The sequence below is a fragment of the Empidonax traillii genome, unplaced genomic scaffold (genome assembly GCF_003031625.1).
Source record: "Empidonax traillii isolate 1590-97213 ecotype Southwest subspecies unplaced genomic scaffold, ASM303162v1 scaffold707:size593822, whole genome shotgun sequence".
NCBI lineage: Eukaryota > Metazoa > Chordata > Aves > Passeriformes > Tyrannidae > Empidonax > Empidonax traillii.
In genome coordinates this window covers 246,913-263,433 of record NW_020955900.1, presented here as the reverse complement: position 1 = coordinate 263,433, position 16,521 = coordinate 246,913, and the positions used below count along the sequence as shown (strand labels likewise).

Genomic DNA, 16,521 nt, shown 5'->3' with positions numbered 1-16,521 from the left:
CCACAAATGAAACCCAACCAGAAAGATTCATTCTGGGAGCACAGCTAATGGGAACTTGCCCTACATGGCAGAACAAGATCTGGTCTGTATAAAACCTCTGAAATGCTCAGTGTGATGGGGGTTCCTCAGCAACCACTTCATTCTGCAAATCTCCTCCTAGTGGCTTGCATTACTTACCAAAGTAGATGTAGCTCTATATATGCACAGCTGGTGAGTTGACTTGGAAGGAAAGAAATATAAAGACTAGACCTTTAACTACTTAAAGACATCAATTATATTTGTACCAGCAGTCCATAAATTTACTCAGATGTAAAGAAGATTAAAAGTTTAACAGTGGTTGCCTTTCTCAATTAAACCTTTTCAAGCACACCAATGCTTACAAGTGAATAGACTTACGGAAAATGCTTGAAACTGATCACTTTTTCCCAAATAAAAATTAGCATATGACAATTTATATTCTAAGACTGTAAGATTTTTGAATAGACAATATATGTCAAACAGAGTTTAGTAGCGGCCATTAGCATAGGTGATCTCAGCTGGAGTGTGGCTACAAGAATTCCACCCATACAGATCATCTATGTGATGACAAGCTAAAGGAACTGGTTGAAATAGGCTTGAATTTCAGTTCAGAGAAGTATCTCTTTGTAGTCAAGCATGGAGCAAATCTCCCTAATATTAAGCTTCAATACTGGATAATACAATGCCAACTAAGCATATTTCCTAATAGAATCTATGGGTTTACATTTTTCCAGGAAACACTTTTTTATAATTAAATCCAGAACAAATCTTTTTCTGTCTGCAGAAGGTATCTCTGTTCCTCCAATTAACCTCCAAAGGGAATCTCGGCTTTGTTCTGAAACCAAACAAGCATGAAAGCATAAAGGTATAAAACCTCTTTTTTGCAGAACTCCACAGGAGAGAATAAAATGGGATAGGGGTACCTGAAAACCTGAACACATTCCAGCATCTACAACTTCGAGTTTATCGTTCTGGGTAGAGTAGTTAAATAATGAATCCCACTGCTAAAAAGAAGTTGCTAATTTTCTTTTTTTAGAAACAGCTTTCTGCACTTTGCATATTTTCTACATATTTTAATGTTTTGTATTTTAGGCATGGAAACTTGCATATCTATGAAGGTTTGAACTATGCTAAAAGTAAGGTCACATGAAGGCTTCATGAAGGAAAAGGATGTACAGAAACCATGGTGAATGTGGAAAAGAGCGGAGGGTTTTCACTACCTTTTTTCTTTTTGGTGTTTTTGTTGTTGTTGTTTGGGGGGGGTACTATTTTTTTACTATCTTACTGGCCTTTTGGTTTGTACCATCCCTATCCAGCTCATTTGCTAGATGGTCAGTATCTCAAGTATTAGAACAATCAGAAAAATAATAGCATTTTTTGTTAAATCATTAATATCCCCTGCCCCACATCTGCATGATGCTTCTGCAGGGACGTTGCACTCCGAGGTATCTTCCTGGATGCATAAAACCATCTGCAGTTGCCACAACAGCCACTTCCCTCATGGAGACCAGCCACATGCTGGCATAGCCGTACTTGGAGGTGGCACTGGTGCTCAATGGAACTACAGAATCTTTTAGGTTGGAAAAGACCTCTAAGATCATCGTGTCCAACCACCTGCACTGCCAAGTCCACCATTAAACAGTGCCTGTGTCACATTTGTATGTATTTTCAGTACCTCCAGGGATGGTGACTCCACCACTTCCCTGGGCAGACTGTTCCAATGCCTGACCACTCTTCTAGTGAAACAATTTTTCCTAATATCCAATCTAAACCACTCCTCGCATAACTTGAGGCCATTTCCTCTCACCCTGTCGGTTTTTGCATGGCAGAAGAGGCCGACACCCACCTCAGTACAACCTCCTTCCAGGTAAGGTCTCCCCTGAGCCTCCTTTTCTCCGGGCTAAACACCACCAGCTCCCTCAGCTGCTCCCCTTACACTCGCGCTCCAGGCCCTTCCCCAGACCCATTGTCCTTCTCCGGACACGCTTCAGCACCTCTATGTCTTTCTTGAACCGAGGGGTCCAGAACTGGGCACAGGACTGACATCAGTGCAGAGTACACGGGAAGAATCCCTTCTCTGGTCCTGCTGGCCACACTATTCCTGCTAAGGCCAGGACGCCACTGGCCTCCTGCCCCCCCGCTCCCTGGGCACACTGCTGGATCACGTCCAGCTGCTCTCCACCAGCACCCACAGGGCCTTTCCCCCCAGTCGCTCTCCCGCCGCTCCTGGGGCGCTGTGGGGCCGGGGCCGGGGTCGGTCCCCGCTGTCCGCCGGCGGGGCGGGAACTTCCCGGTGCCCGGGAGGAGCCGCTTCCGGGTGAGCGGCGCGCGCAGCCCACGTGCGGCGGGGCCGGGATCGGCGCGGGGCCGGGTGAGTGGCGGGACCGGCACCGGGACCGGGATAGGTGTCCCCGCGGGACGGGGCCCTGCGGGCAGCCGAGCCCCGGCTTGGCCGTCCCCCCACGTGTGCGCGCCCCGAGGGGCGGCGGGGCCCGCGCCGGCAGCGGGAATGGGCGGCGGGGGCGGCGTTTCTGCGTGCGGCTGCCTCATCGGCCGGCCTGCTGTGCTTTCCTTTCCCCAGCTTTCCGTGGAGGCTCCTTTCCCCGAAGAGCGAAGCCATGACGTCCCTGGCGGAGCAGCTGAAGCGGCTGGCGCTTCCCCAGACCGACCCCAGCCTCCTGGACCGCAGCGAGGTGGCATCGCTGCTCTTCACCGGCAAGGAGGCCGCTACCATCGACAGGGACACGTTCTTTGCAATCGGTGAGTCTGTCTGGCTGCTTAGATGCCAATGGTTTTAAACATAATCCATCCTAGAAAATAGGTGGAGAAGCGTAAATAGGAAAGGCAGACCCATATTCGAAAGGGCCCCAAAGGATAATTCAAGAGACTGCAGGCTAGCCAGCATCATTCCAGTCCATGGGAGAATCCCGGAGCACCTTTCTGGACATGTAGAGGGTGACGTGATGGGGAAGAGTCAGGGCAGCCTTACATAACCTATGAGGAGGTTCCAAGAAGATGGACCAGACTGTCCACAGGAATGTATGGCTGGCGGACAGGAGACAATGGGCATAAGTTGAAAGAACAGAAATTCAAACTGGATAGAAGGAAAAGGGTTTTCACTGTTGGGGCGGTCAAGCAGTTTACCAGATTGTCCAGGGAGATTGTGCTCTCCATCCTTTTGAAAACCCTAACTGGATAATGCCCTGAGCAACCTGGTCTGCTTTCAAGGCTACCCCTGTTTTGAGCACTGCCTTGGTCTAGGGATCTTCCCAAGGTCCTTTCCAACCCACATTTTGTGATTTCATGAAAACATGCTGATGCCCTGCTCTTGGGGAACATCATGGCCACAAATAATGTAAAGTGGCAAAAGCCATTGCTGTACTGGCACACCTCAAATCCTTTGTGCTTGTCTCTTTACATTTTTGTATAAAATTTTACCCAAGAATGTGATGCTTCTTAAATAAGAAAGCTGTTTTCTGAAACCTGGCAGATTGATACCATGCATCACTTTTAAGTAACAAGGTGTAGAGAAAGAGATATATCTCTTTGATGCAACAGAGAGTGGGTTTTTTAGTTTCTTTAAAATATATAGAATTATTTCTTATAATGATTTATTTCTTCCATGTTTCAGTCAGCTGCCTGTGTTTTTTTAATTTCAGCTCAAGTTACCTGCTTTGTGATTAGGCATTAATATTTACAAGCTTGTATAAAACAGAGAAATCATTCCAATGGTTCTTCAGTGGTGTACATGGAATACTGTATTTTAGTTTATCCACTGAGGTACCTTTACTTGCTTGATCCATATAAAATCATAGAATAATCTTGTCTGGAAAGGACCTCCGAAGGTCACTCGGTAGCCAAGCTGAGCACAGGGCTAGTTAGCACAGTTTGCTCAACTCTGTGCTTGGTTGAGTTGGAGGATGGTGGTTTTATGGCCTCTGATCCAATGTTGGATCTCCAACCCAGTATTTGATCACTCCTGCGTTAAAAAAAAAATCTCCACATTGGCTTTGAACTTCCTATGTTCCAGCTTGCAGCTTCTGCCTCCCATCCTTCCACTGTGCATCTCTGAAAAGTCTGTCTCCATCTTCTTGATAACCTGTACTATATCCCGTGAAGTAGTTGCAGAGAGCAGGAAGATTTCCTTTGGATTCTTTTCTCTAGGGTGAAAAATCCCACTTCCTCCTTTTCCTTGTATGTTGTTTTCCAGTCCCCTGACGATCTCAATGTTCCTTTGCTGAACTTGCATCCGTGTGGGAATTTTTTTCTTCTGCTGATAAGCTCAAAATTGAACACAGTACTCCAGATGAAATCTCACAAATGGAAGGGACAGTTCCCCCCACCTTCAGCTTGCTGGCTGTGCTCTGTCCAGCACAGCCCAGGATGCTGCTGGCCTTCACTGATGCAAGAGCGCTCCAGTGATAGTTGTTAATGCTTTTTTTTGATTTGTCAGTTAAGGAATAGTTTTAAATATGTAAAAAGTTTTGGTCTTAGGCTTGTTTACTGTTTCGGTTCGCTTGGTGAGGATGACATATACCAATATAGCAAAAACGCTGAATATGCCAATGAGGAGATAGGTGGGTAGGACTGGTGAATAAAACTGTTGCCTTTAAAGCATTCCTTCTGTTTTTTTTTTTTTTTTTTTTTTTTTTTGCTACAGGATGCACTGGCTTAGAAGAGCTGATGGCAATTGATCCTTCTTTTGAAGAGTTCCAGTCAAGTTTGTTTAGTTCCACATCCAAAGGCCTTGAACGCAGTGTTCAGACTAAAGCAGTAAATCAGCAGCTGAATAAGAATATTTCATTGTTCTTGATTCACCTGTCTCCTTACTTTATGCTTAAGCCAGCCCAGAAGTGCCTTGAATGGCTGATTCATAGGTAATCCACTGAATATACTACATGTCAATACTAACTGTGAACCATGAACCCTGTTCTCATTTCACAGTTATGTAGGAAGGTGTGAAGAAGAAACAAACTAAGTATTTTGGGATGTGATGTTGTACAAATTTATCCAGATGCAGAAAGTATAATACTTCTTGTCGCTGAAGAGTGGGTGGTTTTGTTGTTACAGCCTTTAGATCACAGTTTTTTTGTACGTGTATTATTCTGAAATTCATACTTGATTATTGTAACATCTAGTTTAATAGCAAAATCTATGCAGAAGAAACTGGTGTAATCTTAAGTCCTATGAGAACCTAAAATTGTTGAGAGTGAGGGAAAAAAAAAGGTATTCTAAGAAGAATGTGGATGGATTTTTTTTTTTTGACTTCCAGGTACTGTTTAACTGTATATGTATGTTTTTTTCCTTAGATTTCATATTCATCTCTACAATGAAGACAGTTTGATTGGTTGTGTTCTGCCATATCATGAGACTAATCTATTTGTGAGAGTTATTCAACTTCTAAATATAAAAAGCCCAACTCATAAGTGGCATTGGATGGATCCAATAAGGGTAAAGTATTTAACAGGTGCAAGTTGGGAGAAGCCTGAGGGACTTCGTTAATAATATCTTGACTCTTTTACTAGAATATGGTCCACCTGTTTATGTGGTTAGTTGTTGAACTGTACCAAAAGATTTAATTATAGGGATGGAGCCTGGATGCCCACATGTTTTTTCTGCTGTCTTCTTTAAAGCTAAAGTTCAAGTTAAAAAGCTTTAATTGTAGTTACTCTTTGTTTTGGCTAAGTTAAAGTAAGCTTTTAAGGTGCAAGTATTTGCTATTGTTAGGAAGATAGGTCAGTTGCTAAAATTGATGTTTATGTGGGTATAGGTTATATGTAATGCTCTTCATTGTCTGTCTTAATGTAGATACAAAGAATTCCAGAGCAATGTGTGGATTTCCATTACTTATTTCAATTTGAATGGTGTTAATTGATCAGTAGCATTAATGTAATAGTAATTTTTACTTTGTATGCTTTACTTTATGTTTCACTTCACTCTGAGTGTTCTAATTTTACTTTTTTCAACATGTAAAGAAACCTGGAGTCCCACTGGCAAGGGGTACTGTCATTACACACTGCTACAAAGACCTGAATTTCATGGATTTCATCTGCAGGCTGGTGGCAAAATCTGTGAAGGTTGTTCATTTATTCTGGAATATTGTTTGTTTGTTGTCACTTGTTTTTCCCCTTATTTTTATAGTGATATGATGTTTATTAATATTTTGCCTATAGGAATCAGTTATTAGTAAACAATGTGAAGATTTCTTATTATTTGTGTAGATGACAGTCTATCGAAAGTTCTTGTAAGGAAGTGGCTGAGAACCAATGAACCATGGCAAAACAATTTGGCAGTACTTTATTACTTAAAGATACTGTATTGCCTCAGAGTACTTCATTGTCTTAATGCCTTTTATAAAGTCATTCCTGCTATTAGCTTGTAACTGTGCTTTAAATTTCCATATCTCTTTTGGAGGTTGTCATGGGTGTTTTAAACATACATCTCCAAATATTTAATGAGAACTTAAAATTGAGAATGTTAGAAGGTGAGCAAATTTATTTGTTTTTTTCAGTAAATGTCAAATAGAGGACTAGTTCTATAGTTTCAGAAGGGTAAGATGTACACTAGTTCCAGTTATTTAGAGAGCTGAAATGAGTGTGCCAGCAAACTAAGCAAAGCACACACAGTAACAGGGTTTGTTCACAAATACTGTAGGAGGTATTAAACATATACAGTTTAGCTTCTTGGCTGTCCAATTCTGGGCCTTGAGTGTTACACCAAAATCACAAGTGATTTAGGTTACTTATTCTGGTTAAGTGCATTAGGAATTGCACACATTTCCTTCTGCCTTGTCTGCGAGGAGGAGCAGTAACCTCTGGTGAGGGCTGCTGCTGGCAGGAGGTGATGAATTAAGTTGTGCCAGTGTGAGCTGGTAGAGCTTACAGGCTGGAGTTCTGAGGTTTTGGAGGTTTGTAGGGAGGCCATATATGTGCATTTCCACTTTCCGTGATACCTGAACAATGGGGTTTTTTCTGTGATCCAGGTCTTTTCAGAGTGTCCTGCCAACTCAGCTCAACTGAGAGTTCTTCTTGTGTTTTACGCTTCCACCATTGTATCAGCTCTTGGAGCTGCAGAGAAGATAACAGATACTATAGTCTCCATGCTGCTCCCTTACATCCAAAAGGTACGTGAAGCTTTGTTTTCCCCTCTGTATGATGAAGTGTACTGTGTTCTGCAGGCATGCATCTGCAGATGACACTGAAGAGGGACGTTCTGTGTGGTACACATTGTACTACTCTTAAAATGCTTTGAAACATCAAGCAGGTGAGGGTCTATGAGAAATAATGTTTTTTCACATCTCAAATGAGCACTTCAAGAACTCTTGTTTCCCACTCTGCACGAGGAATGGAACTGTGAGAAGTGGATACACAGTTGATGTTTATGTGGATATAAATGAATGTCTTTTTCTTTGAGATTTATAATGCTAAACCATGAGGAAATGGAGTAAGGGTGGACAGACTGCTTTAATATCCTCTTTCCTCCGCGAACTTTGTTAATGAACAGAGCAGCAGTTAATAAATGTGTATCCTTTATCTGTGCACCCTGCATGAGAACTTCTTCTTCTTGAAAGTTGAGTTTATAAATCCCTTAAATGTTAATGCACGGAGACGAAGACAGTGTGATTCCATGCATGTCAGAATAAAAATTATTTTTATGTTAATGTACATATTCATGTGTTATTCTGTGTTAAAAATTCACCTTTTTTTGTGTAGGGACTGAAATCCTCCATACAGGATTACAGAGCTGCAACATACATGATAATCTGCCAGATGACAGTAAAAGTGACAGTGGAGACTTCATTGGTGCATTCCCTGATGTTACAGATAAGCAAGACATTATCTAAAGTGCCCTCATTAGTGAGGGATGGGCTGGCTTGCTTGAACCTACTTCTGCAAACTCAGAAAGGAGATAAACTTGGAAAAAAGTAAGTCCATGTGAATTGAATTTTCCCACTTTTTAAAATCCCAGACTGCACTTTGATAATTTGAATTTTGTATATCCTCATCATTAAAGGGATACTTCCCTGTGAGCAGTTTTGGTAGTTTACATTGCAAAGGGCTCAGAAGTTCCTTTGACTTACTTTGGAAATTTGTATGCTCTCTACAGCTAAGGAATCTCAGTGGTGTGAGTCTCATCTTTTGGTCCTTGTGCTGCCACTTCCCCTAGTAAAGTTTTGCTGTCAACATGCAAAAGTAAACCCTCTCAAGCAAGAGGTTTTCTGGAAAGTGATTATCCTGGAAGAAAAACCAGCATAATAATGGTAGGGCAAATTTGAGCTCATTTGAATAGCTCGGAAAAAAGATCTGTCCCTTCAATGGAAGGGCTTCAAGTTCGTGTAGTTGGACACCTCGAAGCGTAAGTGCTTCTATACCACCACTTCTGTGGTCTCACAGATCAGGTGTCCTCCTGAAGGTACATGTAGTAGGTACATTCCCATCTGTCTGCACTGCCCCGATACAGCTGACTAGTGCTGTTAACATGCAGTTGAACACAGTCATGGAAGTCCTACCTGCCACTGGGAGTTCGCTTGCTTGAGCAGAGAGGTCGGCGTGGATGCTCCAATAGAAAAAATCTTACCAGGGATATGTGAAGTGATTACCTTCCAGATACTTAAACACTGTCATAATAGAGGAAAACACGTTAAAAGCTAAGGTGTGAGGAACTAAGGAGAGGCATGTTAGATAGATTATGCAGCATCCAGTCAGTCGGGTGCAAAAGGAGACAAGGTGAAACTTTGTGTCAGCAGGAAGGGAAATTGCTCTTACTCTGAGGATCTGTCATTGAGCTATTACTTCTCATCCCTTCCCTTTGCTACTGCTGGGTGATAGATACGCTCCTTGCAGTGTGAGGGTATCTCTTCCTACAGTCCATACAAGTGTTTTTTTCTCATACTAACAACTTCCCGAAAAACATAGGTATATTCACTGTACTGTTGCAGCAGCTTTGCTCAACATGACTGGTAGGAGACTGTTTTCTTCTTCTGTATTAAGTATGCCAATAAACCTCTGGCAGTAAGTGGAACCTTTTGAATCTTTTCTGGTGCTGAAAATCGAATCTTCAGGAAGTCTGCATGGTTTTGAAAGTGTTGGTAATGCAGATGAGCATGCACACATTTTTTGTCACTCTTTTTTCCATTGTGCAGGCCATTTAATTATCTGTGCAAGATCCCAGAACTGGTAGTGCTTTTGCAAGGCCTGTCAGCAGGATATGATATCTCTCCTCTTCTGCGTTACCTGTTGCCTCACCTTGTTGGCACTGTCATGAAAAGTGATACAGGTAAGTTAGCACACATTCTTTTTAGAACTTTCTGTGGTAAATGTCACAGCTGTGTAATTTTAGTTGCTTCTTCATTAAAACTGTGCCAATACATGTGAAGACCTGATTTAGCTTTTGTGTGTTGCTTTTTGTTTATCTAGGCACTAGAGAGGAGGCTATTCTAGGCACCATTATGCCTGTATTGCTTTGACTTAGATGTTGATTTGCAGTATTTCAGCAGTAACTTCATAGTGTTGCATAAAGTTTCTGACTCTTAGAGAGATGTATTGTAGTACTGCCAAATCTTTCTTAGGTAGATTACATGTACTCCATACGTAGTTTAATTAGTTGAGATCTATTTCTACCTGATGAATTCAATGTGCCTAGGAACAGTCTGGGACAGCAAGGCTGACTGGCATGCAGTAGTAGCCTGTGTCTGCACTAGTGAGTCTGCACTATTTGCACTGTGGCCTTGTAACTGCTGAGTCAGTTGGGAAAGCTCTTTTGTTAAAAAGATCCAGATTCACACAAGAGAATGTTGTAGAGAGTTGCTGCCACAGGTTGTAGTAGGAGGTCTGGAATCTTCCAAAGCATACTTGAATTTACTGGCAGCAATCCAGCCTTTGGCATTTTAATGGCATTGGTATGAAGCATTTCTAGCAGCTCATGGAGAGTTACTGCTAGTAATCAATGAACTTTGTGGTCTTCAGGTTGTGTGCTTGGTTCACCAGATGTGATGCCTATACAAGCTGCTAGCTTTAATCAGTGCGAAGGGGTTGTTCTCAAACTGTTGTTCATCTTTTGTGATTGTGCTTTGTCCTTAGAGGAGCAAGAAGAATCTGAAGAGACAGAGAATGATGTTTACATCAGGCACCTCCAAGCTATTCTTGAGTGTGTACCACTGGAAAAGGATTTAGATTGCCTGCTAGCTTCGTGAGTTAACTTCAGTTATTTTTTTATGCAGTAGTGCAGTCATTTCTGGTTTAGTAATAACTAATTCCTGACAATGGCATTAGCATTATATGATCATGTTTTTCAGAGTTCATAAGTTAGCTCCAAACCTGAATTTTGCAACTTAAACATTCGGTAACCCAGAAGAACTATGCTTTTAGCACTTGTGGGAGTACTTGTGGGACAGAGTGAAACTTCAGGCCAGGAGCAAATCTGTACTTGCAATAAGTATTGCATATTAATCCTAACCTGTTTAGCATTGTGCTTCATAACAGTAATGAAAACTGTACTACACAAAGTGTGGTGACTTTTCCTTTCGTTTGTAATTTTAGGAAGTTTCTTGAAGAGTTTATCTCCTGTGGTACAGAGGTTGAATCTAATCCCACCAAAATGGCTGCACTCAATCAAAAGATTCTTCCTCTTATCAGACTTCTTGAGAGAAAGTAAGTTCCATTTGTCTTTTACAGACCCACAATCTGTAGTGGTTATGTCAGCTTACTGGAGGTCATAAGCCCAGTATTCTTGACAAAATAGATATAGAATTAATAAATTACTTCTAATCTTTGTCCAAATTTTATTTTACTTATCTGTCCCCACAAATTTTGTTATCACTGTAATACATGAACACAGACCTACTGGCTTTGTAAAGCTGTTTGGTGTACAGCATAACCTGTTCTGCTCATTATTTGTCCTAGTGGTCTGCAATTCATCTGTGTTACAACATAAAGGTTTGCAAAGCTACTTAAAATATCTGGTTTTGAGGAGTGTGTGTGCTTTGTTTCCTTGTATTCCCCTGTATTTCTGCTGTATGTACATGTTCTTCTGTAATCCTCCATGGAGAATGTTGGTGGTTTTGTCTGTTGGCAGGTATCCTAAAGCCTTAGACTCTGCGTTGGAGAAGCACCTGGAAGATTGCACAGATGAGGCTGAACAAAATCTTTTTCACCAATTTATTTCTCTTTCATTAAGCTGTGGCAAATATAAGGTAGGTAGAAGCTCAGATCCTAGCTCTTTTCTGGTTATACTGTCAGAAGGCTGATTTTTGGCTAAGTTCTACTCTCTATTCTTTACAAGCAAAACCTCTACCATTCCCACAAGAAAAAAGAATGAAAAAACCCCAAAGCAACCCCAAAAAACCAAAACCCAAACCAAAAACAACCAACTCGCTTAAAGGTGATTTTGGAGGTCAAATTTGTCAAAACTGTGGTAAAATCAAAAGCTATCAGATCTTTTTAGTTTATGTTTATCATAAGCAGTCATGAGTACGAGCTTTTTTTTTTCCATGGTTAAAATTTATACATTTCCACCTGCTCCAATTGCTATCAATAATTTTTTTTCTTCAGGAACACTACCACTACAGCTATTGCAATGGCCAATAGTGACAGCACAGTAGTGCCCAGTGAGGCCTCATCTTGAAGATGTTGTCAGTGTTAGAGGTGTCTGCTTTGGGAAAGCTGACAGCTTGATCACAGTTGAAAGACGGTGGCTTGGTCTTTTCCTTACATTGATTTTATGAATGTTTGCAGTCAGTAACATGGAAGAATGGAGTGACTGCGTAGTTCTTCCATTTCTGAAGAGCAATTGAAACTCAGCCTAACACAGAATAACCATGACTGGAACAGATCTGTCAAAGAAATTTATTAAGACATGGTTAGTATTATGGCTGATTTTTGCGGTGCTTGAAAGACTGAAGGCACTTAGGAAAATATGAGAAACTACCTAAAGAAGTGCTTCATGTATTTTTATACTGACTTAACAAAGGCACAGATTCTGTGGCTAAATAACAAGTGGATTAACGGAAAAACAAGGCATGCAGAGCATAGGCATATGACTCTCTTCCAGCTTTTAAGGTTCCTGAGATAAGTGCACGCAATTGGACTGGCAGGGATGCCTTTTTAACAGTTTCTGTCTGTGCTCTGTCACACTGACATTGTCACTAGAGCTTTCTCAGAATCCTTAGATAAGTGTAATGCTTTTCTAGGACATAACAGTGTCTGTGGCTTACTGTACTTCTCAAGTATCTTCCAAAAACTGTCTGCAAAAGTGAAGAAGACCAAATTTGAAATAGTCATACATCATCATTGTACTGTAGTTTAACTACTTGGGTCTTGATTATACACGTTTTCTTCTGGTATAAAAAAATTGCTTTAAGAATATCTCCCATTATCCTTATGTATATGTGAAGTATTTTTAACATGCGGTGAGTCACTGTGAAATCTGTATTTCAGTTTCTCGAATACTCTGATACCTCCCTTCTGCTTAGTTTGAATCATCCTCAGCCTGCTGTGCGGGTCCTCGCTCTTCAGCATTTGAAAGATGTTATTGAAACATCAAAGGTTTGTGTCCTGAATCTCTCACTTACTTACAGAACTAATTTAATATAGAATGTCTTCAAAAAGCTGTTTGCCAGACTTAACAGTTGAAGATGAATGGTGTGTTAAACTGTGCATATGTCATCCGTACATTTTTTTCATGGTGTTTTCAGTAGGTTTCTGTCACCATTTTCCCATATTCTGGAGTCTGGATGTAGTTCTTGTTTATTAAGCTGCTTGCATTCTAAGATAAAATCTAAGTTAATGAATATTTATAGTTTTCTTTCTTTTGTTGTTGAAAGTCTGCCTGTGAGGTTTAATTTAGATGATATTACCACCTCTCTTACACTAGAATTCAAGTATTTCATTAAAAACCTGTAACTTTTGCTAATAACAAATGCTTTTTGTTTTACCCTTTGACTCTGTTTTTCTTTATTTTTTCAGGAGGGCTTTGATCAGGCTTTCATAGAAGAAGCAATTTTTGGTCGGCTCAAGGATGACAACAGAGATGTTGTAATGTGTGCTCTCAGTTCTTTGGAGGTAAGTGAGTATCTTTCGATATGTGACATTTTAGCTGGTCTTGAATATGTGTGTCTGGGATGTATTCTTCATAGTTGCCCATCTTGTACTTGTGTCCTTTAGTGTGTGACTTCTGTCCTTTACCAGGATGGAGCAGCATAAATTTAGGAGGCTTATGGCTGTTTACTTGCTTATTCCACACATTTTTCCATAAAAACGCAAGCCCTGCTGTTTGCCTTTTGGATGGCGAATGGTGCAGTCACAAGTCATTACGCGAGTGAGAAGTGCTCAGTTGAGTTTTTCCGTATGGAAGTCATTTGGTCAGTTGATAGTGGCAAAGTCCTGAACCCCAGCTCAGGTTTACTGGATAGGACTCTGGTATGCATTGTGCTGATTGTTTCCAGCTAGAGTAACAGCCTGTCTTTATTGCTTCTGCTAGTAGTGGTCGGCAATATTATTAGCAGTAGTATAATTGGTCTTGTGTGTTCATTCAGTCTGAATCACTAAAAAAGAGGAATACAAGCACGTGAGTGCTCCTTTAAATTTTAGTATCCTTTGTTAATGTGTCTTATATTTTTGTCATCCAGATGCAACGTAAAGTAAAAGCAATTCGTACTTAATTAAATGTTTTGCATATTGTTTATTAACAATTTTACGAAACATTTTCGCATTTGATAAATTCTCCATACTTTAGCATATCTGGAGGGCATACTGGTCAGCATTAGAGCTTCTGCATACCCTGATAATATTTTCATTACATGAACATCTGTAGGAATACAGTTAGTTGATGTTTGATCTCTGTTTCCACTTGGTATAGCAGATGCATTTTCCATTATGATATGGTAAATCATTTTGTATATTATTATACTTCCATTCATTTTTCTTGATCACTTTTCAGATTTTCAGGAAACAAGTCAATCCAGAAGTCATAGTATCAAGTCTTTTGAACATCTTCCAGAGAACTGATCTTTCAAAGGATGGAAAGTGGTATGTTTATGCCTTTTTTCAGACTACATTCTGTCTGTGTAAATCATTTTTTTAAACATAACTCTAAAAAATACTTTAAAAATGTTTTTGTATGCATATGCCTTTTGTTATGCTATCTCTTTGCTGAATTGTGGGAGAGATGTTCAATTATTTGCATACCATTTGCTATTAATTCCTTATTTGTTCTCCATGCTATTTGGATTCAGAAAATCACCGTGGAAAATGGAGAACAAAACAAAGAAATGTTGCTGGTATGATTGAGCAGTGTATTTTCAAGGTGATTTTGTTCTCTTTTAGGTACAAGGTTTTGGAGCGAGCAATAAAAATTTTAGTCAAAGAGGAGATCTTGAAAGAGAAGAAGGAACTACTGGATGAAGCAGTAATGCAGTTGTTACCTTTTATGGTAATCACTAATGCAAATTCAAAATCTCCAGATTGCAAAATGGCTGTTTGTCTGTCAGAGTCGGATCTCTGCTCCTTACACCCTTTACTGAAAGGCTGGCCAGAAGGTAAAGCATTAATTGTAGCTAACTTTGTAAGAGAAAAATTGTGACAACTTAGGACAACATCCTTAATGAACCTAAATGTGTATTGAAGGAGGCTGGCTGTCATTAGCAGGCTATCATATTGTGACTGTGAATGGACTTCTTCAAAAAACTTTTTGAAAAGATGTAGAAATTGTCTGGTATGTTTCTGACTGATTCTAAATATTATTGAGCCACCAGTGCGTTAATGTGTGATTTGTATACCTAGGTGATCTAATTTTGGTTTTTTCCCCTGGAGCAGCTCTTGAAGAGGCAATTAAATCTTCCAAGTCTGCAGAGTTGATTGGAGTGGCCAATGAGAAAATGATTCTGCTGCTTTCTAAAAACTTGACCTCAGGGGACCCTCCCTTACTATTGCAAATGGTATGTGTACCATGTTACCCTGACCTTAAGAAATTTTACTTTTTGAGTGGTCACTGCAGTAGAACAAATGTGATATAGAAGAACTTTGTGTGCTCTTCTTAGCACTAGTGTGCTATCATCAAGCTGCTAAACAAATAAAAATACATATATTAACAAACCACAGTATGATCCAGATACAACAGATTTCTTCCTTAACACAAAAAAAAGAAGCAGTGAATCTATTACCTATTTGGACTAATGGCTAATGTAACTAAATTCAAGAAATTTTTAGTTTCCTGACATAAAATTAGAATAAACAGGAATACCATGGAAACAGATGTTTGTGCATTCCCAGGTTCCAAAGAGTACCATGACAGCAGATAGTAACTTGTTACCTCTGGTAGAAGGTAAAAAGGATTTAACTGAACATGCAAAAGAAAAACGGTGTAAAGTCATACTGAAGTCCCATTGTCTTACAGACTTTTTGTTGTTGTTTTTCCTCCACTCCTTTTCTAAGGTTGATGACCTGATACTCGTTGCTGAAACAGAATCTGACAGTGTGAGACAGAAAGTAACTGCTCATATAATTGGTTCATTGCTTGTTCAGTGCTGCTGTAATACACAGATGAAAGAAAATTATTTTTCAGTGGCTATCAGAGTCTTCTGCTTCTTGGATAAAAAAATTAAAAATCTAAGAGCCTGTGATCCTGCAGAGGTAAGATGCAGTGTGGACAGGGCATTTGCTTTGTATTGGAGAAATCTGTAGGAACAATGTTCAGAAAGAGTATTTCTGCACCTTGCTGCCATCCTTTTTTACTTAATTTTTATGCATTTTTCCTCTCGGGGTTTTCTTGATTTATTTTGTTGTGAAAGAGTTTTGGGGTTTACTTCTGTGTGTAAGAAACCCATGTGAGCAGAGCTGTGCTTCTGTGTATGCATCCCCCCTTCACACACATAGTGGTAAGTGGTAATTAGTTAATCTGACCTCAGATTATTCCATTAATGAGTTTTGTATATGCAAGTATTTGAAAGATATGGATTATGTCACTGGAACAGCTAAATGAAAGTATTAAGCTGAATGTCCACAAAATGCTGTAACTCCTATTCTCTTTGAAGAGACATTCTAGAGAGACTGGTATTTTACTCTTCTGTTACCTCACCTACACTTTTAACTGTGGTAGAGAAAGCTGGTGTAGGTTTCAGAACTACAGATGCAAGTTTCAGTGTAAAATCAGAAACCTAATTCACTTCATGAGGATACCTCTTTCTTTGGAGGGTGGAAATTAAATGTTGCTGAATTTTAGTGCTAAATTTCTATTTTCTGTTGCATGGAATTGTGACAGAATACATTAAAATCAATTTTCATTCACAGGAAACTCCCCTAAATTGGTCTGTGGAAACAGCAGAGGAAACTGTGGTGCCTAAGGACTTGTTAAGTGCATATATAGAAAAGCTCAACAGTGAGGAGACGGCTCATGCAGAAGAGTCAGCTATGTTCCTGTTCTTATTGAAAAACTTCATTAATGGCCTAAAACCTCCTTTGTCCTTTCCAAAAGGTAAGTGTTAAGACTGTCACTTATGTCAGTGAAGAA

The 16,521-nt window shown here is 40.1% G+C and overlaps 1 protein-coding gene across 1 annotated transcript in view; it reads left to right on the top strand.

Annotated features, from left to right (window-relative positions):
- Nucleotides 1-2,349: 2,349 nt before the first annotated feature.
- Nucleotides 2,350-16,521, top strand: part of HEATR1 (HEAT repeat containing 1) — a 35,962-nt gene continuing 21,790 nt past the window's right edge. The window contains exons 1-18 of the mRNA XM_027900106.1: nt 2,350-2,389; nt 2,600-2,778; nt 4,679-4,895; nt 5,328-5,469; nt 5,994-6,095; nt 7,001-7,141; nt 7,731-7,942; nt 9,161-9,294; nt 10,098-10,206; nt 10,557-10,667; nt 11,092-11,209; nt 12,453-12,560; nt 12,981-13,076; nt 13,954-14,042; nt 14,340-14,551; nt 14,829-14,950; nt 15,447-15,644; nt 16,302-16,485. Of these exons, the coding sequence (XP_027755907.1) occupies nt 2,637-2,778; nt 4,679-4,895; nt 5,328-5,469; nt 5,994-6,095; nt 7,001-7,141; nt 7,731-7,942; nt 9,161-9,294; nt 10,098-10,206; nt 10,557-10,667; nt 11,092-11,209; nt 12,453-12,560; nt 12,981-13,076; nt 13,954-14,042; nt 14,340-14,551; nt 14,829-14,950; nt 15,447-15,644; nt 16,302-16,485 (2,437 nt within the window). The 5' untranslated portion in view covers nt 2,350-2,389; nt 2,600-2,636. The remainder of the gene's footprint in view (nt 2,390-2,599; nt 2,779-4,678; nt 4,896-5,327; nt 5,470-5,993; nt 6,096-7,000; nt 7,142-7,730; nt 7,943-9,160; nt 9,295-10,097; nt 10,207-10,556; nt 10,668-11,091; nt 11,210-12,452; nt 12,561-12,980; nt 13,077-13,953; nt 14,043-14,339; nt 14,552-14,828; nt 14,951-15,446; nt 15,645-16,301; nt 16,486-16,521) is intronic.